The sequence below is a fragment of the Chiloscyllium plagiosum genome, chromosome 17 (genome assembly GCF_004010195.1).
Source record: "Chiloscyllium plagiosum isolate BGI_BamShark_2017 chromosome 17, ASM401019v2, whole genome shotgun sequence".
Lineage (NCBI taxonomy): Eukaryota > Metazoa > Chordata > Chondrichthyes > Orectolobiformes > Hemiscylliidae > Chiloscyllium > Chiloscyllium plagiosum.
Genome location: NC_057726.1, coordinates 42,238,667 through 42,264,975, shown reverse-complemented (window position 1 = coordinate 42,264,975; position 26,309 = coordinate 42,238,667). Strand labels below are relative to the sequence as shown.

The following is a 26,309-nucleotide window of genomic DNA, read 5'->3' as shown; positions in this document are numbered from 1 at the left end:
CCAAAGTACTGGCCATCTTTCCCTAAACCCCTCCACTTCTTCCTCTAAGACAGTCCTTAAAATCCATCTCCTTAGCTGTCTGCCATACAATTTTTCTTTGTAGTTTGCAGTCAAATCTTTTTTAATATGTTCAAGTCACCACCATGTCATTCAATGTTCTATTCTTTACACAGAATTCAGAAGTCAATCAGGAGGGAAAAAAAAATTAAATTTCTGCAAGACACAAATAACAGAGAATTTGCACTCTGAAATAATTTATTATACCCTATTTGGTTCAATTTTCAAGAAACAAAAACCTTTTTGTTGCATTACTTCAATCGCATTCAGAAATGTGCATTCCATCAGCTATAAGCAACCTATATTATGGCATAACTTAATGAAGGTTTCCCTTTTTTATACCAATTGTAGAAAAGTATTAACCAATCTATAAAGTATTGTTCTCTACCCCTAAAGAAAACAGTGCATATTTTGCTATTTCTCTTTAATTCTCAACTCATTAAATACATCAGCTCAGTTGAGATTTCTGTTCACACAAAATTGTGATTTATTATCCTGTATTTTAACACCATCTTAAGAAACTATGCAAAATTCTACAATTTACAAAATAAGTGCTTATCAGTTTAAAGTTCTTCCTCAACAATTTTTTAAAAATCCATATCTCAGCCACAAAAGTAGATTGTACCAGACTTGTTGAATGCTAGTACATTGCACCAGTAAACTTAAAACAGCAGGATTGTACAGTAATTTGGAATCATGCAGTTTTTTTTTTAAACCTATGACTCCACTCTAAGTTGAATGATTACATTTAAAAAAGGGCATTAACTGCAGAAAAAGATCACATTATTAAAATCAAGAATATTGTTTCAGTCATGAAACACCGATATTGGTTAAGAAATTACACAGTAATTGAGTGAGAGTAACTTTGCACTGACGTCAAGAGTCAGTGGAGAGTTACTAGAATAGCTCGTTATTTGTGAACATTGGATTACATTTTCCATTAAAACATGACGTCAATTTATGGCGCAGCATGGTAATGAAAATTTGATTTATAACAATATAGGTTAACCAAATCTCTGGTGACTTTTAGTGCTATGGCTGGCACCATAGTCATTGGTAAACAAGTTTTGAGGAATTAAGCAGAGCTTTGAATTTTGTACTAATAAGAACTGCAGAATCCACTAATTGTGACAGCACAGTTTACACCAGTAAAAATTCTTAAAACTGCTTGGTGACCACAAATGAGTAGATTTTTATGAAATAACAATTGTGCTAATCAGTCAGGTACAATCCTGTTGACAACGCATTTGTTCAGTTCAAAATCCAAGTAGTATACAAATGTTTTCTCATTACTAGTGACACTTATGATTTTACAGACTATCTATTTCTGAGCACAATAGTGAAATTATATTCAAGCTCAAAACATATACATTAAAAAGAACTATTGCTACAGCATACAAAATTTGAATGGTACAGTATATAATTTCATTGTTTACTCCTTGTACTATAAGTTATGATACCAGGTACATGGAAATGTTTCTTTTCCCCAAATAGTAACAGCACACAATTCACAACTGTACAGACATAAAGAACTTATTTTAAATAAAATCCCACTATCATAATCCCAGTTTCATAGTTGCAAATTATAACCTCTTACTGCTACTTTATTTTGTATTACGCCAGACATGTATTGGCAAGCAATCTTGTAACTATACTGGAAATATTCTTGATGTGGCTGCTGTTGTAACTGCATAAATTGTTTGTTTTGGATTTAGTGCGACTTTGTGGCATCAGTGCACAAAAAGTAAGTCTGTAGGTCACCTTTGCCTTTCACACTGATAATTCCTCGAGATTCACAAGAATACCCCAGTCGTCGCAAAACATTGCAGGTTTCTTCTGTCACCTAAAATCATAAATTACATGAAATTTATTAATCAATCAGATTATTGAATATAATGAAGATTTTATACTTCTAGGAATGGCAGAGGTGGGCTTGCCTGAGTTGACTGTCAGTGGGACCGCTGCATAAAATACTGCCTAAAATTTCCAAAATAAATTGCAATCTCAAGTTATTAAATCAAGACTTTTTTTAAAAATGGATTTTATATATTTCACAATGAGCTGAACAAACGTCAAATTCTAGCTCAATCACTAATGTAAATTTTACTTCTTGATGTTTGGAATATAATGAAAGACTTCATGGGTATTGGGAGAAGTTAAGTCATTTTATTGACAATCAAACAGTGTTTAGGTTTTATACACAATGCTCTTTAAAAGATCTCAAAAGGAAACCAGGTCACTTTTACCTGGATTTTGCCGAGTTCACCAGTGCTTTCCATTCTGCTAGCAACATTAACAGCATTTCCCCATATGTCATACTGGGGCTTCTGGGCTCCAATGACACCAGCAATCACGGGTCCGTGGTTGATGCCTGCAGAGAACAAAATGGACACTAAGTGAACAACAAAGTCATTCAATTTGCTTTTATATTGGAATCTGTAAGAAGATTATTTTTAGTTAGTGTCAGAGATGTACAGCACAGAAACAGGCCCGTCTATGCTGACCAGATATCCCAGCCCAATCTCGTCCCATTTGCCAGCACTTGCCCCACATCCCTCTAAACCCTTCCTATCCATATACCCATCCAGATGCCTTTTAAATGCTTTAATTGTACCAGCCTCCACCACTTCCTCTGGTAGTTCATTCCATACACGCACCGCCCTTTGTGTGAAAAAGTTGCCACTTCGGTCCCTTTTATATCTTTCCCCGCTCACCCTAAAACCATGTCCACTAGTTCCGGACTCCCCACCCCCCCTCCGCTCCAGGTAAACGGCATTGTCTATTTATCCTATCCATGCCCTTCATGATTTTATAAACTTCTATAAAGTCACCCCTCAGCCTCCAACACTCCAGGGAAAACAGTCCCAGCCTATTCAGCCTCTTCCTAGAGCTCAAATCCTCCAATCCGAGTAACATCCTTGTAAATTTTTTCTGAATCCTTTCAAGTTTCACATCCTTCCAACGACCAGAATTGCACACACTATTCCAAAAGTGGCCTAACCAATATCCTGCATAGCCACAGCACGACCTCCCAAACTCCTATACCCCCAATGCTCTGACCAATAAAGGAAAGCATACCAAACACCTTCTTCACTATCCTATCTACCTGCGACTCTACTTTTAAGGAACTATGAACCTGCATGATAAGGTCTCTGTTCAGCAACGCTCCTGAGGACCTTAGCATTAAGTGTATAAGTGCTGCGTAGATTTGCTTTCCCAAAATGCAGCACCTCGCATTTATCTGAATTAAACTCCATTTGCCACTTCTCAGCCCTTTGGCCCATCTGATCAAGATCCCATTGTACTCCAATGTAACCTTCTCTGCTGTCCACTACACCTCCACTTTTGATGTCATCTGCAAACTTACTAACTATACCTATTACACTCCCATCCAAATTGTTTATATAAATGATGAATAGTAGTGGACCCAGCACCGATCCTGGTGGCACTCCACTGGTCACAGACCTCCAGTCTGATAAACGATCCTTCACCATCACTCTGTCTTCTATCTTTGAGCTAGTTCTGTGTCCAAATGGCTAGTTCTCACTGTATTCAATGAGATCTAACCTTGCTAACCAGCCTCCCATTGGGAACCTTGTCAAACACCTTCATGAAGTCGATATAGATTACATCTACTGCTCTGCCCTCAATCAATCATCTTTATTACTTCTTCAAAAAACTCAATCAAGTTCATAAGACATGATTTCCCATGCACAAAGCCATGCTGACTATCTCGAAGCCCTTGTCTTTTCAAATACATGTACACCCTGTGCCTCAGGATTCCCTTCAACAACTTGTCCACCACTGGTGTCAAGCTCACCGGTCTATAGTTCCCTGGATTTTCCTTACCACCTTTCTTAAATAGTGGCACCACATTAGCCAACCTCCAGTCTTCTGGCACCTCACTTGTGACTATCGATGATACAAATATCTCAGTTAAAGGCCCAATAATCACTTCTCTAGCTTCCTACAGAATTCTGGGTTACACTTGATCAGGTCCTGCGGGTTTATCCACCTTTATGCATTTTAAGACATCCAGCACTCCTCTTCTGTAACATGGACATTTTTCAAGATGTCACCATCTATTTCCCCACATTCTATATCTTCCATGTCATTCTCCATCGTAAACGTTGATGCAAAATACTCTTTTAGTATGTTCCCCATCTCCTGTGGCTCCACACATAGGCCACCTTGCTGATCTTTGAGGGGCCCTATTCTTTCCCTAGTTACCCTTTTGTCTTTAACATTTTCATAAAATCCCTTTGGATTCTCCTTTTTTATTGTAAACATATTTATTAGCAAAATAACTTCTTGAATTTACAAAAATATAAAGTTTTTGAAAATATAACAAATACCAGTATAATTTTAACAAATGCAAATTACAATACAACTACTGTTTAACTTACCCTATAATACAAAACAAAACCAAACACTGTGCAAAACAACACCAATAAATAAGTGATAAATAAAACAACAAAGGAAAACACAAGAACACAAAACACACACACCTGTATTAACATCAGGACTCCTCCCTCCAGAACCCAGGGCTCAGCAAACCTAACCATTCTGGTTAAACGAATGCCCTAGTTAAGACAGCAGACAGATCTATGTCCAAATAACCCAAAAAGGGCTGCCATGTCTTATAGAATAGGCCTGTTGTGCGGTGCACCATGTTTGTGAAAAATATCCAAACGAGATGGGCGGGCACTACGTTCGGATAATTGATTATTCAGTTAATTGATTTCGTCTGGGGCTCGCAGTTTTCTGTGAAGTCTGCTTCCCGTTCAGGAAACTAGGCAGCAGCACACCGCATGCGAGCACCCGCCTGTCCTTACCCTTCCACACAACACCCCATCTCCTTGCTCGCCTCCCCCGTACCTCGGCCCGCTCTCCAACCCCATCCCCCCACCCGTCCTCCAAGTCCATCCATCCCCACCCCATCCTTGGATGCCCAGGTTCCTCTGCCTCTTTTTAACTTCATCGAAGGACTTCCTCTTACGAATTAAAGCAGCTGAAAAATCCTGGAAAAACATGATTTTTCCCCTTGTGCAACAGTGTCTGTGGATCTTTCCCCAGTAATCTGGAAGCTTCTCGCACTCTTTGCTTGTCCCTGTATGTGAGGAAGTGCACTGGGACCAGGCAAGGGTGCTACACCGGCCCAGACCTGTGCACTGCGACCCGATAGGTCCTTTCAATCTGCAAGGAGAAAGTGAGGACTGCAGATGCTGGAGATCAGAGCTGAAAATGTGTTGCTGGAAAAACGCAGCAGGTCAGGGAGCATCCAAGGAGCAGGAGAATCGACGTTTCGGGCATGAGCCCTTCCTTTCAATCTGCAGCCTGCTGGACTTGATTTGAAGGCCCAGGAACTGTGGCAGTCAGTTTTCAAAGAAGCTGACTGGCTGCCCACTTTATTTCACCCTCCGGGCACCCGCCAATCTGAAGATTCGTCCTCCAACCTCGATTTTCGAGGTCATCGACCTGATCTCACAATGCCCGCACTTCCTGCTCCAGTACCTGGATCCATCCGGACAAAGATTCAATCGCCACTTCCAAGGTGCAACTATCCACCTCTTCATCTGCTCCCCAAGGCCCTGAAGCTCCTGTCATGTTGCTGCAGCATGGACGCGATGAGGTTGGACCAGGGCATGGATCTCCTTGATCGCAGCCTCAACTTTTGTGGTAAGTCTCGCCATCTCCACCACCAATTCCTGAGAGTCCGTCAGGTCCCCTGGTGGTTCAGGGGAGGCTGCTGTGGCAATCTCTGGTGTGCCCGGTGCTGCAGACAAGTGTTCTCCTTGCTGCTGTTTGCTTGCTCCTTTTCCTTTTGGTATCTTTCCCACTCCAAATTGTCAATGAATATGTTTTCAAGTTTTTAAATTAATAACTCCTCCATATACGTTGGCCAGGGATGGTTAAGAAAACACCAATATGCCTTGGCTGTTAGGCAGAGCCATCCCACCAGTTCTACTGAATCACTGCCATCTTTGAGAGTCCCCTTGGATTGTCCTTAAATCTATTTGCCAAAGCCCTACCTCATGTCCCCTTTCTGCCCTCCTGATTTCCCCGGTAAGTATATTCCTACTGGCTTCATACTCTAACGATTCACTCGCTTTCTCCTGTCTATACCCGACATATGCTTCCTTGTTTTTCTTAAACAAAACCTCAATTTCTCTAGTCATCCAGCTTTCCCTACACATATCAGCCTTTCCTTTCACCCTAACAGGAGTATCTGTTGCTGGACTCTATCTCATTTTTGAAGGCTTCCCATTTTCCTCCTGTCCCTTTACCTGTGAATATCTGCCCCCAATCAGTTTTTGGGAGTCCTTGCCTAATGCTATCAAAATTAGCCTTCCTCCAATTTAGAACTTCAACTTTTAGATCTGGTCTATCGTTTTCCATCACTATTTTAAAACTAATAGAATTATGGTTGCTGGCCCCAAAGTGCTCCCCCACTGACACCTCAGTCACCTGCCCTGCCTTATTTCCTAAGAGTAGGTCAGGTTTTGCACCTTCTGTAGTAGGTACATCCACATACTGAATCAGAAAACTTTCTTGCACACACTTAACAAATTCCTCTCCATTTCCTCTCCTTAATACTATGGCAGTCCCAGTCTATGTTTGGAAAGTTAAAATCCCTTACCATAACCACCCTATTATTCTTACAGATAACTAAAATCTCCTTACAAATTTGTTTCTCAATTTCCCACTGACTATTCATACAATCCCAATAAGGTGGTCATCCCTTTCTTATTTCTCAGCTCTACCCAAATAACTTCCCTGTATGTATTCATAGGAATATTTTTCCAATGTACAGTAGTAATGCTATTCTTTAGCAAAAACGCCACTCCCCCTCCTCTCTTTCCTCCCTTTTTATCCTTCCTGTGGCATTTGTATCCTGGAACTTTAAGCTGCCAGTCCTGCCCATCCCTGAGCCATGTTTCTGTAATTGCTTTGATATCCCAGCCCCATGTTCCTAACCATTCCGAGTTCTGCCTTCCCTGTTAGGCCTCTTGCATTGAAGTAAATGCAGTTTAATTTATCAATCCTACCTTGTTCTCTGCTTTGTTCCTGCCCTGACTGTTTAACTCACTCCTTTTCCCAACCGTACCAGTCTCCGACTGATCTCTTTCCTCACTATCTCCCTGGGTCCCACCCACTACCTTAATAGTTTAAATCATTCCGAGCTACTCCAGCAAATCTCCCTGCCAGTATATTAGTCCCCTTCCAATTCAGGTGCAATCCATCCTTCTTGTACAGGTCACTTCTACCCTGAAGAGATTCCAATGATCCAAAAATGTGAATCCTTCTCCCATACACGAGTTCTTCAGCCATGCATTCATCTGCTCTATCCTCCTATTCCTACCCCCACTAGCTCATAGCACCAGGAGTAATCCAGATATTACTCCCTCTAAGACCTTTTTAAATTCCTGCCTAACTTCCTATATTCTCCCTTCAGAATCTCATCCCTTTTCCCTTCCTAGTTCCAACGTGTACAATGACCTCCTGCTGGTCCCTCTCCCCTTTGAGAGCATTCTGCACCCTCTCTAAGATATCCTTGATTCTGACACCAGGGAGGTAACACACCATTCTGATTCTCTCTCACTAGACTGCATCTGACGAGAGAGTTCCCTAACACAATCAATCGCTTGGAATCGGACGTACCCTTTATTGCATTAAAGCCAGTCCTGATACCAGAAACTTGGCTGTTTGTGCTACATCCCCCGAGAGTCTTTCAGCCCCTCCATTTTCCAAAACAGCATACTTGTTTGAGATGGGGATAGCCACAGGAGACTTCTACCCTACTTGCCATCCTGTCCTACCTTTCCTAGAATTACCCATCTGCTTGTCTGTATCTGCGGCTTTTCTTCCTTCGGATAACTACCATCCATCATACCCCTGAGCTCCTGTAAATTCCTCAATTCCTCTAACTGACGGTCCAAGCGATCTGATAGGATTCGTAACCAGAGACACTTCCTGTAGGTATAATAATTAGTAACATGAAAATGCTTCCTAAACTCCCACATCCGATAGGAAGAACACATCACTCTACTAAAGGCCATCTTTGCTCCTTCAGAATCTACAGAAAATAGCACCGCCTTTTTGCTCTTTAAAAAAAAAGTGCTCCAGGCCAACTTATACTTACGGTTTATATTTATAAAATTTAATCAAGACACAGATCTCAATAAAACATATAATCAAGATAGAACCCACTCTACTCACTACTGTAGACTTACAGCAAGGTTACACGTTAAAAGCTATGCACTTATCTGTTCCTGTGCTGTAAGCTCTCCTGCACACGTTTCGCCAAGATCAGCTGTGAATTTCGCGGTTTGTTAATTTTTTTCTAGATGCCCTCCGATATGGGTAATTATTATGGACAATGGAATATAACAGGGCGGCATGGTGGCTCAGTGGTTAGCACTGCTGCCTCACAGCACCAGGGAACCCAGATTCAATTCCAGCCTCAGGCAACTATATGGAATTTGTGCATTCTCCCCTGCATGGGTTTCCTCCCACAGTCCAAAGATGTGCAGGCCAGGTGGATTAGCCATGGGAAATATAGTGTTAGGAGATAGGGTAGGGGCTTGGGTCTGGGTGGGATGCTGTCCAGAGGGTTAGTGTGAACTCGATGGGTCAACTGGCCTGCTTCCACATTGTAAGAATTCTATGATAATCATATAGCTCTCCTAAGACTTTCAAATTTCCACAATGGGGAATGAACAGTTGAATTATACTGTTATTGGTAAAATTATTTTAGTTTTGGAAAACAATGAATATGTATTTTATTTACATAAAAACATCAGCTTTTGTTTAAACTGCCTCTAAAGGCAGTGATTTGCAAGTCTTTCTGGAACTAAACGTATTTAGTAAGTGCAGCTAAGTAAGAGTTTGTAATTCTGCCAGAATTATAGAAACTAACTTACCAACCCGCAGTTTAAAATTATTGAAAGAATGTCTGTTGATGCCGTCCAGTTTACTCATTAATGCAGTGGCAAACTCCACCATGATGCCAATGTGAGTACAAGGCTTTTCACTATCCTGACACAGCAATAAAACAAATGCAATATTTAAATCAAGTGCACTATATGTAAAAATGATGTTAAAATTTAACCACAGAACATCACAGCTCAGAGATAAGAAATACCTGTAATAAAGGTCACATTACAAATTATCATACTACGACCTAGTACATGTTCCCAGCATTGCATACAAATATAAAATGTTTAGATAAAATATTTCTTATGGAATCAACAGGGTCTGCTCATCTTAGTTTCTACAATTAGGATTCATTGAATCAAGTAAGTCAACTTATTCTGAATTGAGACAGAAAACGACTAATGGAAATAAAAGCAAAAAATGCTGGGAATGTGCATCAAGTGCTGATGAACCAACAACATTTTTAGATTTTGTTTAAATTCCCAACAATCCTTTCCTTTTTTCTGAACAATTAGCACTGAAGTAATTTTGAGTAACTTAATGAGTCAGTATTTTAATCACAGAAGCAGATGAGCTGAATGGTGCAGATTTCATTCTGGGGAGTGGGGGGTGGCGGTGGGATAGAGTCAGGCCTGTCACGCCTGACACAGATGGCTACAGAATCTTCCAACTGCCAAGATGGGCTGATTAGAGGCCCAGTTATGTTGTTATTTTGGCTCGTTATATTGTTCCTTACTCCTAGATTAGAGTGGTGCTGGAAAAGCACAGCAGGTCAGGCAGCATCTGACGAGCAGGAAAATCGACATTTCGGGCAAAAGCCCTTCATCAGGAATGAGGCAAATGAGGAATCTGGTGAAGTCCACATTGATACCCTGGGGTTGTAATGTTCCAAGGCAGAAGATGAGGTGTTCTTCCTCCAGGCGTTGGGTGGTGAGGGAACAGCGGTGGAGGAGGCCCAGGACCTCCATGTCCTCAGCAGAGTGGGAGGGGGAGTTGAAATGTTCAGCCACAGGGTGGTGGAGTCGATTGGTGCGGGTGTCCCGGAGATGTTCCCTAAAGCGTTCTGCGAGAAGGCATCCAGTCTCCCCAATGTAAAGGAGGGCATCGGGAGCACCGGGTACAATAAATGACACTGGTGATGTGTAGATGAAACTTTGGATGTGGAAGGCTCCTTTGGGGCCTTGGATGGAGGTATGGGTACAAGTTTTGCAATTCCTACGGTGGCAGGGGAAGGTGCCAGGACGGGAGGGTGGTTGTTGAGGGGTGTGGACCTGGCCAGGTAGTCATGGAGGGAACGGTCTTTGAGGAAAGGGTTGGGGAGGGAAATATATCCCTGGTGGTGGTGTCCGTTTGGAGGTGGCGGAAATGTTGGTGGATGATGCGGTTTATGCGAAGGTTGGTAGGGTGGAAGGTGAGGACCGGGGGTTCTGTCCTTGTTGCGGTTTGTGGGGTGGGGTTCGAAGGCGGAGGTGCGGTACGTGGATGAGATGCGTTGGAGGGCATCTGTGTTTTTCCAGCACCACTCTAATCTAGACTCTGATTTCCAACATCTGCAGTCCTCACTTTTGCCTGTCCTTTACTGCTATGCTACTCCAATCACCACCAATGGACCTTTATAGCTCCAATGACAAATTAACGACAGGGAAGTGGCAGATGAGTGTACCATCGCTGGACTGTGATCAAGGTAACATTCTGGGAACCTGGGTTCAAATTTGATGGTGAAATTTGAATTGAATAAAAATCTGTAATTAAGAGTCAGATGGCGACCATGAACCCACTTTTGGAAAAACTCATCTGGTTCACTAATGACCTCTGCCATCCTTATCTGGTCTGGCCTACACTTATCTAACCTCTCTGGACAATTAGGGATGGGTAATAAATGTTGGCCTGGCCAGGGGTGCCCCATCCAATAAATTTTAAAAAGGCCCAATGAATCCGCACTCATCTTCTATCTCCCACATACCAACCAAAAATAGTGAGTAAGTTAGAGTCATAGAGGTATACGGCACAGAAACAGGCCGCTCAGCCCAACTCATCAATGCTGACCAGGTTTCCTAAACTGCCAGCCTATCAGCTCCAGAGAGGGCAACTTCCTCCCCAGTGAGGGGCAGATGTCTGACTCCTCATAACCTCAGCTCACTTACAGCAAGTTAAAAACAAAGAGCATAATTCTTTCTGGTCTACCAGGTCACCGCTGACTTTCCTTACACCAAACCAGGTATTAATTTTTAGCCTGTTAACATTTAGAACAGATTATTTTTACATGCTTACAGTCAAAAGCAACAGACTTTCCTTTTCAAAAGTTAAGGGGGAGGGGATTTAAATAATTCAATAGTTTTTCAGCTCTACATATACTATCCATCCTTCTGGAGGACGTTTTACTCCACCAATTAAAGGAGTGGAATAGATCTTGCAGGTTGAGACTGAATGAAAATTGGATCTTTTCATCTCTGCACTGAATGTAACTGGATCAGGTAATTCATAAATCATAGCTGGGCATGTCACGTTCTCCCATTTTGAAAGGTCCACACAGTTTCCCATACTCTGCAAAAATGTGACCCATAGTGCTCATACGGAGATCATCTCAGTTTAAAAAAAACACATAGCATACATTGTTTGAAAACTACAGAAGGTGCTTAAGCACAATCTGCACGTGAAGTACGATTTTATGAGAACTATGATGTGGAGGTGCTGTATTGGACTGGGGTTGGGAAGGTCAAAAGTCGCATGACACCAGATTTATTTGAAATCACAAGCTTTCAGAGCGCTGCACCTTTGTCAGGTGAAGTGAAGAGAGCACTAGGCACAGACTTTATAATCAGAGAGATCCAAAGATCATACAAATGGTGTGAGTGGAATGTCGACAAGTCAAATAATAGGTTTCTGCTGGAGATCAAGAGTGTTAGGTAGTGTGAGTAAAGTGTCAACAGCTGAATAACAAGTGGAGGGATGACCTACAACCGATTAATTGAGGCAGAGAAATAATTACAAAACATTCCGTACCCATGAAGACGGCCTCAACCATGATCTTGGGTTCATGTCACGCTATATGTGACCCCACAATACTGTTCTATAAATCTTCCTTACTGTCCTGTTTTGACACCATGACCTTGATAGTTTGTTATAATCTACCTTAATTAGTTTGTAGAGTTTTGCATTACTTGTTACTTTGGTTAGACCTTCAGCATGTAAATCTTAGCATGTAAACCTAGTATGTTACTCCAATCTTTTGGTTGATCTCCAGCACCACTTTATTTTGACATTTTTGTAATTATCTCAATGCCTCAATAAATTGGATTATAAGTCATCCCTTCAATTGCTATTCAGCTGTTGACACTTTACTCACACCGCCTGACTCTCTTGATCACCTGCAGAGACCTATTATTCGGCCTGTCAACAATCCACTCACAACACATGTATGATCTTTTGATCTCTCTGCTTATAAAGTCTGTGCCTGGGTGCTCTCTTCACTTCACCTGTTAAAGAAGCAGTGCTGTGAAAGCTTGACAGAACAAACTAGGCATTTTTGTTTGTTAAAGTATAAATTAACATAAAAACAATAGGTTAAATGATCATCACATTAACGTTGCATTTTTTGAAGGGGAAGTGATGTAAACAAAATGTGTTAAATGGACACAAATAAACAAGGACACAAAATAAAACTTCCTGGAGCCAAATTATATTGGCAAATTACTGTTATTGTCTGTCATAGTCTTAATTCCAATGACAAGTCTAACCAAAGCTCGGATCGAATTGATTAGATAGTGAAAGCTGAACTGTACCATGATGAACTGTTCACAGTTTTTTTTTCAATTACTGGAATAGCATTTCATTAAATTAAAGTATTGAAACAAAAACAAATTCTTCAAGTTTTGATATAACAGCACTTTTGTCCCCCAAGTATAATTACAGTTTTAAAAATAAACCAAATCACCAAGTAACTCAAGAATGAAAACAAATTGTTTACATTTATTGTAGGGTTTCAAGAGAAAAAGGCTGTGCACATGATGTCAGGGCTATGTGGGCTTACCTGCTTATTTTCCTGGCCAATGGTAAGACCTGCAGCAGCCATATAGGTGCTCCCAATAGTTTTTATCTTTTCAACACTACTAAACTTTGGCTTTGACAAAAGCTGTAAAAGAAATGCAGCAAATTTACAAAAATGTTTTCTGCATAGCGTACACAAAACGTGTAAGCTACAATAACAATCTTGCCAAAATAATTTACCTCATCAAAGTCCGCTATGATTTCATTTAACAATCTCAGGCACTCAAGTCCCTCCTTGTTTACATCGCATTCTGTGTAAAATTCTTTGAAATCCGGAATTGATGCAAACATGATACACACGCAGTCATAAGACTGATGGTACAAATCCTACACAAGAAAAGTTTCCACAAATCAACATTAAACATGTTTACAGAATGTTTAATACATATAGATCTGTACACTATAATTTAGAATAGATGTCCCCAGGTTTCCTCTCTTTCTTCTCCTTTTCTCATGAATTCATGCTGAGTTGTAGCAGTGTGGCATTCAGTTACCTTCCGGCAACTCATTCATGTGTCATTCTTCAAGTGTAGATCCAAACATTGCACTAATCTATTCAAGCACTAGGAAAATCTTTATTTCAAGTGATACACTCTATTTGGCAACATTGCCAACACCAAAACCATACAGATAAAATAAATTTCCTTTCATCTGTCTGGAGCATTGTGATCCTGTTAGGGATCATCAATGTTTAAACAAGAAATCTGAACATGCAGCAATTACTCAACAGAACCACACAAGATTACATACATTTAAACAAAAGCAAATGTTATTAGATATAAACTGAAATTAAACAAGAATCACATGCTTAAAACTATAGCTGTATGCTATAAACGGGGAACTAACTAACTAACTAAACCCAGTTCTCCTTTTTACTTCCTCTTAAGCACTGGCTTATGTTACAAGATTTTAATGGGTTTGTCATAGCCTTCAAAATTCATTGGCATTTTCCACAGAATTCCAGCTATTCATTCATGGCTAAGAGTCACTGAGGGTTCTTCCATTAGCTTTTTTGGTCAATGGGAGCCTGTAACTTTTCTTTACAGACACGAGTGATTGTGAATGCCTCATTCCCTGCTCAGATTGTCAGCAATCACCCAACTACCTTTCTACAAACTGACTCTCTTGACTGCTTTCTGCTAAAGGCACGGTTATGTCCACAGTATGCTTCTTCCACTACATGCAAGCTTGCCTGTTTCTCCATGAGGAAATACAAACCCACACTGGGCCCATCCATATTCTATGTAGTGAATGAAGAAGTTTAGTATTTCTTTGTCTGAAATGCAAGCCCAATTGAACACAATCTCCTGTCAGCTCTCAATCTGGTAACATGCAGCCTTAAGCCTGTTCACCAAACCAAACCACCTGCTTCTGTTAGCAAACCCAGACAGATAAATAAAACTGAAGAATAGTTTAACCAAGGCTCCACTATCTCAATGGAAATGTGGTATATTTTGATCCAAATAGAAATTGAAATAAATTATTTTACTCTCAACACAACTCTTTAATTCTATAACCTATGTGAACAAGTTGTATTGCCAATGGAGTTTCATGACCTGCCTCTCCCAGAACTGCTGGCCCTATTCAGGGATTCTCTTGTTTGCAACCACTGTTTACTTAACTAGATGGCATATCAACATTCATAGGACTCTCATTGATGATCCCAACATGGGCCAAGCTGTCCCTCTTCTTTCTGTACTTTATAAGCTGCTGAAGTGCGATAAGCCTGCCATCAAGTTCTGATGGAAGATTCTGTGAAATGCTGGTGATCGTGCATAGTACAATATGGTTTCACTACATAAACCCGGTGTAATACCCAGACCTGGCTTTGGAATCTGCAGTGCCGAATTTCCTTGCTCATTTCAAGGTGAAGATTCAATTAGATCTGTGAGAAACTGTGCGTCCTTTCCAACAATTTTCATTGACATATTTTGCAACTTAACTTTCTAAATGTTAGCCTTCCCTCTGTTTGCACATTTAATCTGCCTAGACTGTCTAGAGAGTTTCCTCCAATCTCGAATGTACTTCTTCAATATCTTGAGTTCTCTAGCTGCTGCACAACTACTTTTGTTTACTCTGTAAACTCAATGAATGTGACTGCGTTTTCACTGTTTCTTCTTGACACCATGTTTCCATACTGAAGGATGGGGTTGGCAGGAACACGGACGGCACTATTGAGCTGGTAACAACTGTGCTTAACTAAGCAGATTAAGTTTGATACCATTGAAAAGAAAATATTTATAAAACTGTGGAGCTAACCGGTGGCCCAGAATGTTGGGAAAGAAGCAAAAGGCAGCTAAAAAAGAGTCACAGAGTCATAAAAATGTACATAATGGAAAAAGACCCATCCATGCCGACCAGATATCCCAACCCAATCTAGTCCCACCTACCAGCACCTGGCCCATATCACTCCAAACCTTCCTATTCATATACCCATCCAGATGCCTCTTTAATGTTGCAATTGTACCAGCCTCCATCACTTCCTCTGGCAACTCATTCCATACACATACCACCCTCTGTGTGAAAAAGTTGCCCCATAGGTCTCTTTTATATCTTTCCCCTCTGACCCTAAACCTATGCCCTCTAGTTCTGGACTCCCCGACCCCAGGGAAAAGACTTTGCCTATTTACCCTACCTGTGCCCCTCAATTTTGTAAAATAAGGTCACCCCTCAGCCTCCAACGCTCCAGGGAAAACACCCCAGCCTGTTCAGCCTCTCCTTATAGCTCAAATCCTCCAACCCTGGCAACATTCTTGTAAATCTTTTCTGAATCCTTTCAAGTTTCACATCATCTTTCCGATAGGAAGGAGACTAGAATTGCATGCAATATTCCAACAGTGGCCTAACCAATGTCCTGTACAGCCACAACATGACCTCCCAACTCCTGTACTCAATACTCTGACAAGAGTGAGAAATTGGAGTTTGACATAAAAGTAGCACTAAATACAACCAATTGTAAAAGCTTCTGCTAGTACATAAAAGGAACACAATCTCTAAAATAAGCATGGGTCCCTTAGAGGGTGAGACTGGTGAATTAGTAATGGGAAACAAGGAGAGTTTGAACATGTAGTTTCTCCCTGCTTTCACAGTAGAAGACACAAAGTATTACATGCACAGCTAAAAATCAAGAAACAAAATGGAGGGTAGAACTTGTTTAATCACAATCACTGGAGAAACATTTTTGAGAAAACCAATGTATCCAAAAGCTGATCATGCACATAGACCTAATTGCCTGCAACCTACAATCTTAAAGGAAGTTGTTGCGGAGATACTAGATGCATTGGTTGTAATCTATGTGATGAGATGGGATTTGGTCTGTCCAGAAGAGTTGAATTTAATAATTAACTTTCTGAAGTTTTACTGAAGTCAGTCAAGTCTTTCTGAAGCCATTACCGTTAAACCAGTATGCAAGAGTGTGCAGTCCCTGGGAGTGATAACAGGAATTTGTTCACATTGTGACAGTTTTACAACTGAAGAGAGTAAACATTGAAAAGTAAGAGCTTACTTTCGTTTTAGAAAAATCAAGGAATTTTTTTGTTCAGGGCAAAAACCTATATCTGGAAAGCTTTTGGATTTCAGCTTGCAAACGACCGAGGTGAGGTTAGATAGAAGAACAGTTTCTCCACAGGAAGAGAGTTACAGTTATGAAATAATTACTTCAGTGTAAGGGTTTTATTTGAAAATTCCAGTTCAGAAATCTTTGCTTAGAAGCCTGTATGGATTATTTGAAGCTTCTCAGGGAAAAGGTTATTAAATATCAATACCAGGGATTAGATTAGATTAGATTAGATTAGATTAGATTAGATTAGATTAGATTACTTACAGTGTGGAAACAGGCCCTTCGACCCAACAAGTCCACACCGATCCGTCGAAGCGTAACCCACCCAGACCCATTCCCCTACATATACTCCTGCACCTAACACTACGGGCAATTTAGCATGGCCAATTCATCTAACCTGCACATCTTTGGACTGTGGGAGGAAACCGGAGCACCCAGAGGAAACCCACGCAGACACGGGGAGAATGTGCAAACTCCACACAGTCAGTCGCCTGAGGCGGGAATTGAACCCAGGTCTCTGGCGCTGTGAGGCAGCAGTGCTAACCACTGTGCCACCCAAGAACAGTTAAGTCAAAGTAAACGTGACAGAAAAGGAATTATTTCTGGTATTTACAATATTCAAAGTTGTTGGGAATAAATGAGATCGCACTTTTAATCATGTACTTCGAAAACTTTCAAATTGTTATAAATGTATTAGCATTTATCATTTGCATAATAAACTCCTGGTGTTCATTAAAAATCAATCTACAGCATTGTGTGCTTCTGTTTCAGTGAAAAACCATGTTAAATTAAGCTGTATAAAATCCATCAAGCCAGATTTCAGTCTGAGATCTGATATAGCCAGTAATAACATCAGCAGGGATCAGAACATTCGAAAATACCCTAAATTCTGAAAGATTCTGGTGAATTGAAAAACTGCAATATCACAATGCTATTCAAGAAAAGAGAAAGAAAACAGCAGAAAACTATCGACCAATAGAAACAACTACAGACAATAACATCCAATGTTGGAAAACTGCCAGAATTTATTAAGGGGTCATATTAGGATACTTCAAAAACTCTCTTACAATCAGGCAGAATCAATGTGCTTTTGTGAAAAATGTGATTGGCTAATTTGTTAAGAGTTCTTTGAGGATCTAATAAGCAGCGTGGATTAAAGGGAATCTGTAACTACAATGTATTTGAATTTCCAAAAGACATTTGAGAAGATGTCAGATAAAAGGTTGCTGCACAAGGGTGCTTGATTTAAAGGGTGATATATCGGCATGAATAGAGAATTGGTGAACTGACAATTAATTACAAGACACGGTGGCACAGTGGTTAGCACTGCTGCCTCACAGCGTCAGAGACCCGGGTTCAATTCCCGCCTCAGGCGACTGACTGTGTGGAGTTTGCACGTTCTCCCCGTGTCTGCGTGGGTTTCCTCCGGGTGCTCCGGTTTCCTCCCACAGTCCAAAAGATGTGCAGGTTAGGTGAATTGACCATGCTAAATTGCCCGTAGTGTTAGGTAAGGGGTAAATGTAAGGGTATGGGTGGGTTGCGCTTCGGCGGGGCGGTGTGGACTTGTTGGGCCGAAGGGCCTGTTTCCACACTGTAAGTAATCTAATCTAATCTAATCAAAAACAAGGGGTTGAGATAACTGGGTCATTTTTAGGTTGGCAAACAGTAACCAGTAGAGTGTTGAATGGATCAGTGCTAGGGCTTCAACTACCTACAAACTATATTAATAATTTGGATGAAGGGACTAACTATATTTAGTCAAATTTGGTCAGACAAAAAGCCATAAGGATGACAGAGAGGTTTGTAAAGAAATAATGATCGATTAAACGTGTGGGCAACACTTAGCAGATGGGAGTTTAGTGCAGGAATAGATTATTTCACAGAAAGAACAGAAAAATGGCTTATTTAAACAAAGGAAGAATGTAAAATGCTGCAATGCAGAAGAATTTGCATGTCCTTGTACATCATAAAATGTTAGCAAGTTGGCACTGTTGGTAATTATGAAGGCAAATGGAAAACTGGCCTTTGTTGCAAAGGGTTTGGAGTATAAAAGTAGAGAAGGTTTGTAATAAGTGTAAACAATAACGATAATACCAGGGTATATAGTTTTGTCTCTTTTCTAAAGGAGGGATATATTTGCACTGGAAACTGTGCAGGGCAAGTGCACCAGGCCAGTTTCTGGGGTGAAGAGATTGTCTGGTGAAGAACTGGTTGAGCAGGCCGAATCTATACTCATTGGATTTTACAAGCATGAGATGATCTCTTTGAATCTTAAGATTCTTAAGAAACTCTAGAGGGTAGATGCTGTAAGGATGTTTTCTCTCATGAGGAATTCTAAAACTAGAGGCCACTGTTCATAAATAACAAGTCTTGATTTTGAGATTGAAGTGAGAAGGACTTTGTTGTCACAGAGAGTTATGTTACTTTCTGGAATTCTCTTCAATAGACAGCAATGCATGTTGGGTCATTGAATATGCTCAAGGCTGAAGTAGATTGTTGATCAATGACAGAGTCAAGGGTTACAAAGAGACAGGCAGTAAAGTTGAGTTAAGGCCACAATCACATCAGCCATGATTGTATTGAAAGGGAGAGCAAGGTCAATGGGCCAAATGGCCTATTCTTGCTCCTACTTGGATTGGATTAGGATTACTCACAGTGTGGAAACAGGCCCTTCGGCCCAACAAGTCCACACTGACCCGCCGAAGCGTAACCCACCCAGACCCATTCCCCTACATTTACCCCTTCACCTAACACTACGGCAATTTAGCATGGCCAATTCACCTAACATGCACATTTTTGGACTGTGGGAGGAAATCGGAGCACCCAGAGGAAACCCACGCAGACACGGGGAGAATGTGCAAACTCCACACAGTCAGTTGCCTGAGGCAGGAATTGAACCCGGGTCTCTGGCGCTGTGAGGCAGCAGTGCTAACCACTGTGCCGCCCACTTATGGTATTATGGAATGTCCATCTTCCCAACTCTGTGCCGTTCACATTCACCACTCGCGAAGCAGTAGAGATGTTAAATAAAATCTTATCAAATTGAAACTCAGTATTGAATGCTGGAAATATAAGACATGCCAGTTAATACCTGCTTCAGAATATCAGGTTGAAATGTCGGACGGAATCTGACTTCTTCATTCCTACAGTGATACCAGTTTGATTCAAGTGCTTACACCATGTGGATACGATACTATTATAGTTACTGTTATAGGAACAGATGGTATTTTGGTGAGGACAATCAAACCAGGTGAAAGACTAATTTGGTACTTGCTATCAATGGAGAAACTGTTTTTGTTCAGGGAATAACTAACCCTTGGTTGAACCATGATTTTGCATTTGGATGGTTTTGCTACAAAATGTACAACTGCCAACAACTAAACACTCCTTCACATAATGTAATAAATCATCTTGACCATCGCTAGCTATAAACACCTAAATGGGCAGCAATTAATCTGATATTGGCAAATATTGATGGGTGCAAGAAATCCATACCTCGTTCTTTTTATTTTCGCCAATGAAGTGCTCAGCGACATGCCCTGGCAGTACATTTTCCAATAACAGTCGATTCAGATTCTCCATTGTCTCGATTTCTTCCCTTTCTTTTTTAAATTTATTCTTCCATAGGAAGTCTAGTCTACAATAATATTCATTCTGCAAAACAAAAACAAGCTGTTTTTGCCCCCTACTGAGATAATTGCAGAGAAAAGGTACACGTTACAGAAATGCAATTATTTTTACCTGCTTCATCAGAAACAGCAGGGTGAACCCAAACAGGAGGAGGTAAAAGCTCCCCATAATCTTGGGGTTTTTCACAGGAGTTACATTGTCACTGCTGATAAATGGAAATCATGAAATTAGTTCCTCGTATTTAAATTGAACATTGTCTTGATTTAAATTCAGGAACAATAAAGATACTTCTGTGACTATTTGCTAAATATGTAATCATCATTCAATAAACAGAAGCAAAATATATTGCACACATTTACAGTCTCTATATTACATAACTTAGAATCATGCAAAACAGAAGAGTTCCTTTGGCCCATTGTGTCTGTATCACCAAAGCTACACTAAATTTACACTAGTCCCACTTTTCCATACTAAGCTTTAAATGTTATGTCATTTCAAGTACACATTAAAGTTTATCTTTTAAAAAGATTATGAGGTTTCGTGCCTCAATTATCCTCCCATGTAGTACATTCCAAACTCCTACCACTTTCTGGGTGAAATCATTATTCCTCAAATCCTAAACCTCCTGCCTTTCACCTTAAAATTATGCTCTCTTGCTACTGACCTATCAATATGGGGAACAGCTGCTTTCTGCCCATGCCCTTCATAATCTTTTACACCTCAAATCAGATCCCCCCTTCAACCTTGGCTGGTCCAAAGAAAACAAACAATCTCAGCATATCCAGCCTCTCCTCATAGCTAAAGTGCTCCATCCCAGGTAACATCCTGGTGAATTTCCTCTGCACCCCTTCCATTGCAATATACCCTTCCTATAATGTGGTGACCAGAGTTGCACACATTACTCCAGCTACAGCCTAACCAAATCGTACAGCTCCAACATAACTGCCCTGCTCTTATAATCGATGCCATGAATGATAAAGACAATGAGTAGTCTGAAAAATTCTATTTCAAAAATGCTCAGATAAAACATATTTCTGACACTACCAGGTGGATTGGCATGCATCATACAGGGGCTATCTCCACAGATACCCTTCAAAACAGACATCTCCATTTGGCAAGATTGTGATTTTGTTTGAGCCCTGATTTGAAGAAAACAGTGGCATTGCAATGCTTTCTCACAAGATATTTAATAAGTCTGACTTTAGAAATGGTGGTTAGTGATATAAATAATATGGCCATAAAAACAGGCAAGATGCTGGGAATTCTCCAGCAAGTCACTCACTTCCTGACTCTTCAAACGCTTTCCGCCATCTGCAAGGCTCTGGGCAAGTTCACGATGGAAAACTCCCAACTTGTCTGGATAAGTGCAGCTCCAACCACATTCAAAAAAGCCAACACCACCTGAACACCGCATCAATACTTGCGACCTTCACCCTCTCCATCATTGTTACACACTGGCAGCAAGTGTGCCATCCACAAGATGCGCAGTGACAATTCACCAAGATTCATTTGACAACACCTTAAAATGCCACGATTTCTACCACCTAGAAAATCAAGGGCAGCAGATTTGTGGAAACACCACCTCCTGCAAGTCCCTCTTCAAGCCTCACAACCATCCTGATTGGGAAAAATATTGCCATTCCTTAACTACCACTGGGTCAAAATCCTGAAATTTCCCCTCACCGACAGCACTGTGGTTTCATTGACACCAGGTAGACTGCAGCAGCTAAGGGAAGCAGCTCACCATCACCTTCTGAAAGACAATTAATGCTGGCCTCAACATTAATGCTGGCCGATGACACATCAATAAGCTTTTGTTAAAAAAAAACACAGGGTATACCTGTAAGCAGGGTCCTGCAGCCCCTGCAGATATCAGGCCCCATCTAGACGTGGTTGTAGGCTCAGGAAGAAGAAATCCTTTCGAGGGCACCTCAGCATTTCATTATAAAAATGCTTCATTATAGAAATATGACAGATAAATATATCTTCACGCTTACTGTTTAAATGTTTGCTGCTGTGTCATTTCCTCTGTTGGCACATTCACAGTTGAGAGAGGTGAAAGGAAGGGCATCTTCCCCGTAACCAAGGAGATGATGCCCATCCCTTGGGACACCACTAATTGTCTCACTGCATCAGCGGTGTGTGTGCCCGTACTCCCTCACCTAACCCAGTGAACCAGGGACCTGGCATTTGGGGAGCTCAGTCAGAGAGAACATCCAGGGGTCTACATGATGTGCCATCAGTTCACTGGCAAGTTATTAGGTCTGGAACTGTAACATAGCAGACCCGGTACAGGTAAGTAATGGAAGCAATGCTGAGAGGTGACTCACAGTTACAGGAGCGAAGGGTCTTCTCCTTGCATGAGCTTTCTATAGCAGGGCCACAGGAGCTTCTGTGCAAGGAAGGCAGAGCACTCCACTCCTTCAGTGAAGGAATACCTTCACCATGGTGATGGTGATGATGATGGTGTATGTGTGTGCGAGCGAGAGACTGCGTGTGAGAGAGAGAGAGAGCGTGTGCATGCGAGAATGCACAGTGAAGTACGGTGTAATGATGCAGTGTAGGATCCTAGCATTCCATAAGACTGTAGGAAGAGACAGGGCAGAATGGGACTAATGACTAGGCAGGAGGTCAGAGACCTGGGGTGCCTTCTTCAGGTTGTGAGCTCTTGATTTGGCTTCCTCTTTAATCGGGGGGGGGGGGTGTAGAATATCACAACCTTTCATGAACTCCTATTTGTGGGAGAACCCACAACGGTCCACTTAGAAGTGTGCACACAGAACTCTCTCAGCTCGGCTTGGTGCAAAGTTATCACTTCACAAGCAGGAGGAAGACAGACTTGGCTTTCATTGCAAACAATAGGGTCAAAAGAAACACTTCTTGGTTAGTGAGGTGTGTTGGCTAGAGGATGGAGCTCCCCAGCCAGCAGGGCCATTGTGTACAGAACATGTCCACCTGGCTCGGTCTCCTGGAAGTGGGCAACTGGGAGGTTTCACTTGTTTCTCTGGTTCTTGCACTATCCATTTCCTTGGTGTCTGTGACAGCCTTCCTGGGTTATCTAAGCATCAGCTTCCTCCTCAGAGGAGATCTCCCATTCTCCCACTGCACCCTGTCCCAGGCAGAGCTAACATCTATAATGTGAGACAGTCTGCCTGAACGTACTGCACTGCACCTCCTGTCTGGCCCAGGCATCCAAATCTTCACTTCAGGAGGCCGATGGCCTTTTTTATTCAACCAGGGAATGTGGACAATGCTGCCTGGCCAGCCCTTTTATTGCCCAAGTCTAATTGCCCTGGAGGTGGTGGTGAGCTGCCTTCACGAATTGCTGTAGTCCTTCTACTGTAGGTACTCGTACAACAAACTTAGGGAGAGAATTCCAGGATTTTGACCTAGCGGCAGTGAAGGAATGGTGATACATTTGCCAGTCAGGTCGGTGAGTAGCTTGGAGGGGAACTTGCGGAAAGTGATGATTCTCGACGAAAATGATCTTGGGTCTGGAAGGTGCTAAGGCTCAATGGTAAATTTCTGCAGCGCATCTTGTAGATAGTACACACTGCTACTATGAAGCATCAGTGGAGGAGGGAGTGCACGTGATACCAATCAAGCAGCTACTTTTGTCCCGATGGTGTCAAGTTTCTGGAGTGTTGTTGGAGCTACTCCATCTGGGTAAGTGGACAGTATTCCATCATAGTGGCCTCCTCTACAGTGGCCCTTGAGGAAACATGTGCAGTGTTGAACCTCTATTTAATGTCACCCTGTGGATTTCTGACAGGTAACATGAGCCTGGGGTGGAGGGTAGAAGATGAGTCAATGCATGGAGCTTTATGCCAAATAGGGACATGTCCCACTGCACAGACAATACGTTAAGCTTTCATTTGTAAGGGAAGCGAATGCTGACCACTCTCAATGCTAAGGACCTGTCCTGGTTCTTCTGCACCCCACACAGGGTAATTTCAAACATGACTAATGGAGTTAGGGATTACAACTGGGGTTACCACCACAGTTCCAGCAATGCAATGAAAATGCAGAGCAATGGCAGAGGAGCAGCAAGTCCAGGAGTTGAACAACTTCCTGCAGAAACCAAACAGACTCCTCATGAGATGGTCAGAGCTGAAGGTCCCCTCAGTATGTGTCATAATCTTTCATCCTTGATACTATTCCCTCTCCCCAGTTTCACCAGAGACCAAAAATGTCACTGACTGTTAAATTATTGATGCTTGACACCCACACAATTTCCTTCTGTTCCAAGAGATAAATGCAGATTCTTCTTGGTTGATTTATGTCCACCTTTGGTGGTCGCAAAATAAAATGTTAATCTTTGAAAGCATTGGAAGGCTTTTCTGTAATGGACATTCATCACGGCTGAGGGAAGTTGCTGGACTACAAGTGGGCACTCAGGTAAGCATAGCACTGACTGAAAGAGGTTGTCAGGTGGATGAGGCTAAGGACCAGTGAGTTGTGTGACCTGACTCTTAAGCAATCCTAAGTGTAGGAATGTGCAGTTGCCACCTATGTGCTGTGAGTAGGGTTAGTTTGCAGCTGCTATGCCACTACACTACCAGTGAAGGGAAACTCCGGGTTGCCAATGCTTGACTGGGCCTACAGCTGGGGGTCCAAGATGGCACTGACACCAGGGGTGCTGGCATACAGTGAGTTGGAGAATCAGGCGAGCCTCAGACAAGAGGACATGTGGGGGCATGGTAGGTCATTAATGAGGCAAGTTTGGGAAGATAGCATGAGAAAACTCGCTGGGTGTCACAGAGAGAAACCTTCCAAATAGCCATACAAAGCTGACATGTTACCCAAATAAGTCAAGATTCAGCCACGGATTTCTTAAGTAAGCAGAATTTAATCAGGAATGCAAAGTTAATTCCAACAAGTTTGTGGCAGTAATGAGATTCAAATGCATGCAGCTAGCCCCTCACAACCTGATAGTAACACACAAAAACCAACATTTGATGGTCAAGAACTTAAATCACTAACGTTTTTCTCAACTGCATGAATCTAATGGTTGGCCTCTCGCCTGCCAGTCTTCTCACCAAAGTGGGGAGTGGAGAATCCACACCCCAAAATCATAATGCTACACTCTGAGCAGCAGTGCATGTGGAGAGCAGGACTGATCGTTCACTAGAAACACAACCTCTGCAACTGCTGAAACCTACACAGCATAGCACAAATCTTCAATCATTTAACTGGGGAAACACACTGAACGTCAAAAACATCTTTATGTTGGGGGTCGAACCTTTTACGAAAGTATGGGAAGTCAGCTGCTGACACAAGCCTTCCAAATTTCAGTTATACAAAAGCTGTGTACAGTTTTGGTCTACCCTATTTGGAAAACTATATAATTGCTTTGGAAGCAGTTCAGAGAAAGTTCGCTTGACTTATTACCGAGACGAAGCTCCGATGAAAAAAGGTTGAAAAGGTTAGGCCCATTTGCATTGCAACTTAGAAAAGCGAGAGGTGATCTTGGAGAAAGATACAAGATCTTGCGGGAATGGATAAGGTGGACCAGGCGGATGCTTCCTTCGAGCAAAGGTTTAAACGAGGGGACACAGTTTAGGAACCACGCGGTATCCCTTTTTAAGGTAGTCATAAGGAAGTATTGTCTCCCCCAAGATGTTGCTACAAGTGTGGGATTGTCTTCTTCAGAAGATAGAGGAGGATGGGTCTTTTAATTTATTCAAGGTTGAATGAGATAGATTTTGGATAATGGAGTCAAGGGCTGTAGAGTACAGGCAAGAATGTGGAGCTTAGACCAGAATCAGACTAGACATCATACTATTGAATGTTGGAGCAGACATGAAGGGCCAAATGGCCTGCTCTCTTTCCAAAGTCCTACGTTCCTTACCATTGGTTTGTCCAACAATTCGGCCAATAATTAATACATAGTAGTGCAATTCTCAGAAGAGTAATGAATATGGAAAGATAAAAATGAAAACTATAAACATAAAAATTGCATCACATTTACAAAACAGACATATCTTTTAATATAGTAACTAGGACTAATTATTTACAAGCTACAGCTAATGGTCCACATGATGAGTTATATAATTTCCATAGTTGCGATGTTTAGCCC

The 26,309-nt window shown here is 41.6% G+C and overlaps 1 protein-coding gene across 5 annotated transcripts in view; it reads right to left on the bottom strand.

Moving 5' to 3' along the window:
- Nucleotides 1-466: 466 nt before the first annotated feature.
- The window catches only part of adcy7 (adenylate cyclase 7), a 186,401-nt gene continuing 160,558 nt past the window's right edge, over nucleotides 467-26,309 (bottom strand). For all 5 annotated transcript variants that reach the window (XM_043706949.1, XM_043706951.1, XM_043706952.1 and 2 more), the window contains 7 exons: nucleotides 20,342-20,435; nucleotides 20,096-20,254; nucleotides 13,222-13,368; nucleotides 13,025-13,126; nucleotides 8,982-9,096; nucleotides 2,304-2,428; nucleotides 467-1,900 (listed from right to left, as the gene is read on the bottom strand). In XM_043706949.1, the coding sequence (XP_043562884.1) occupies nucleotides 1,769-1,900; nucleotides 2,304-2,428; nucleotides 8,982-9,096; nucleotides 13,025-13,126; nucleotides 13,222-13,368; nucleotides 20,096-20,254; nucleotides 20,342-20,435 (874 nt within the window). In that variant the 3' untranslated portion in view covers nucleotides 467-1,768. The remainder of the gene's footprint in view (nucleotides 1,901-2,303; nucleotides 2,429-8,981; nucleotides 9,097-13,024; nucleotides 13,127-13,221; nucleotides 13,369-20,095; nucleotides 20,255-20,341; nucleotides 20,436-26,309) is intronic.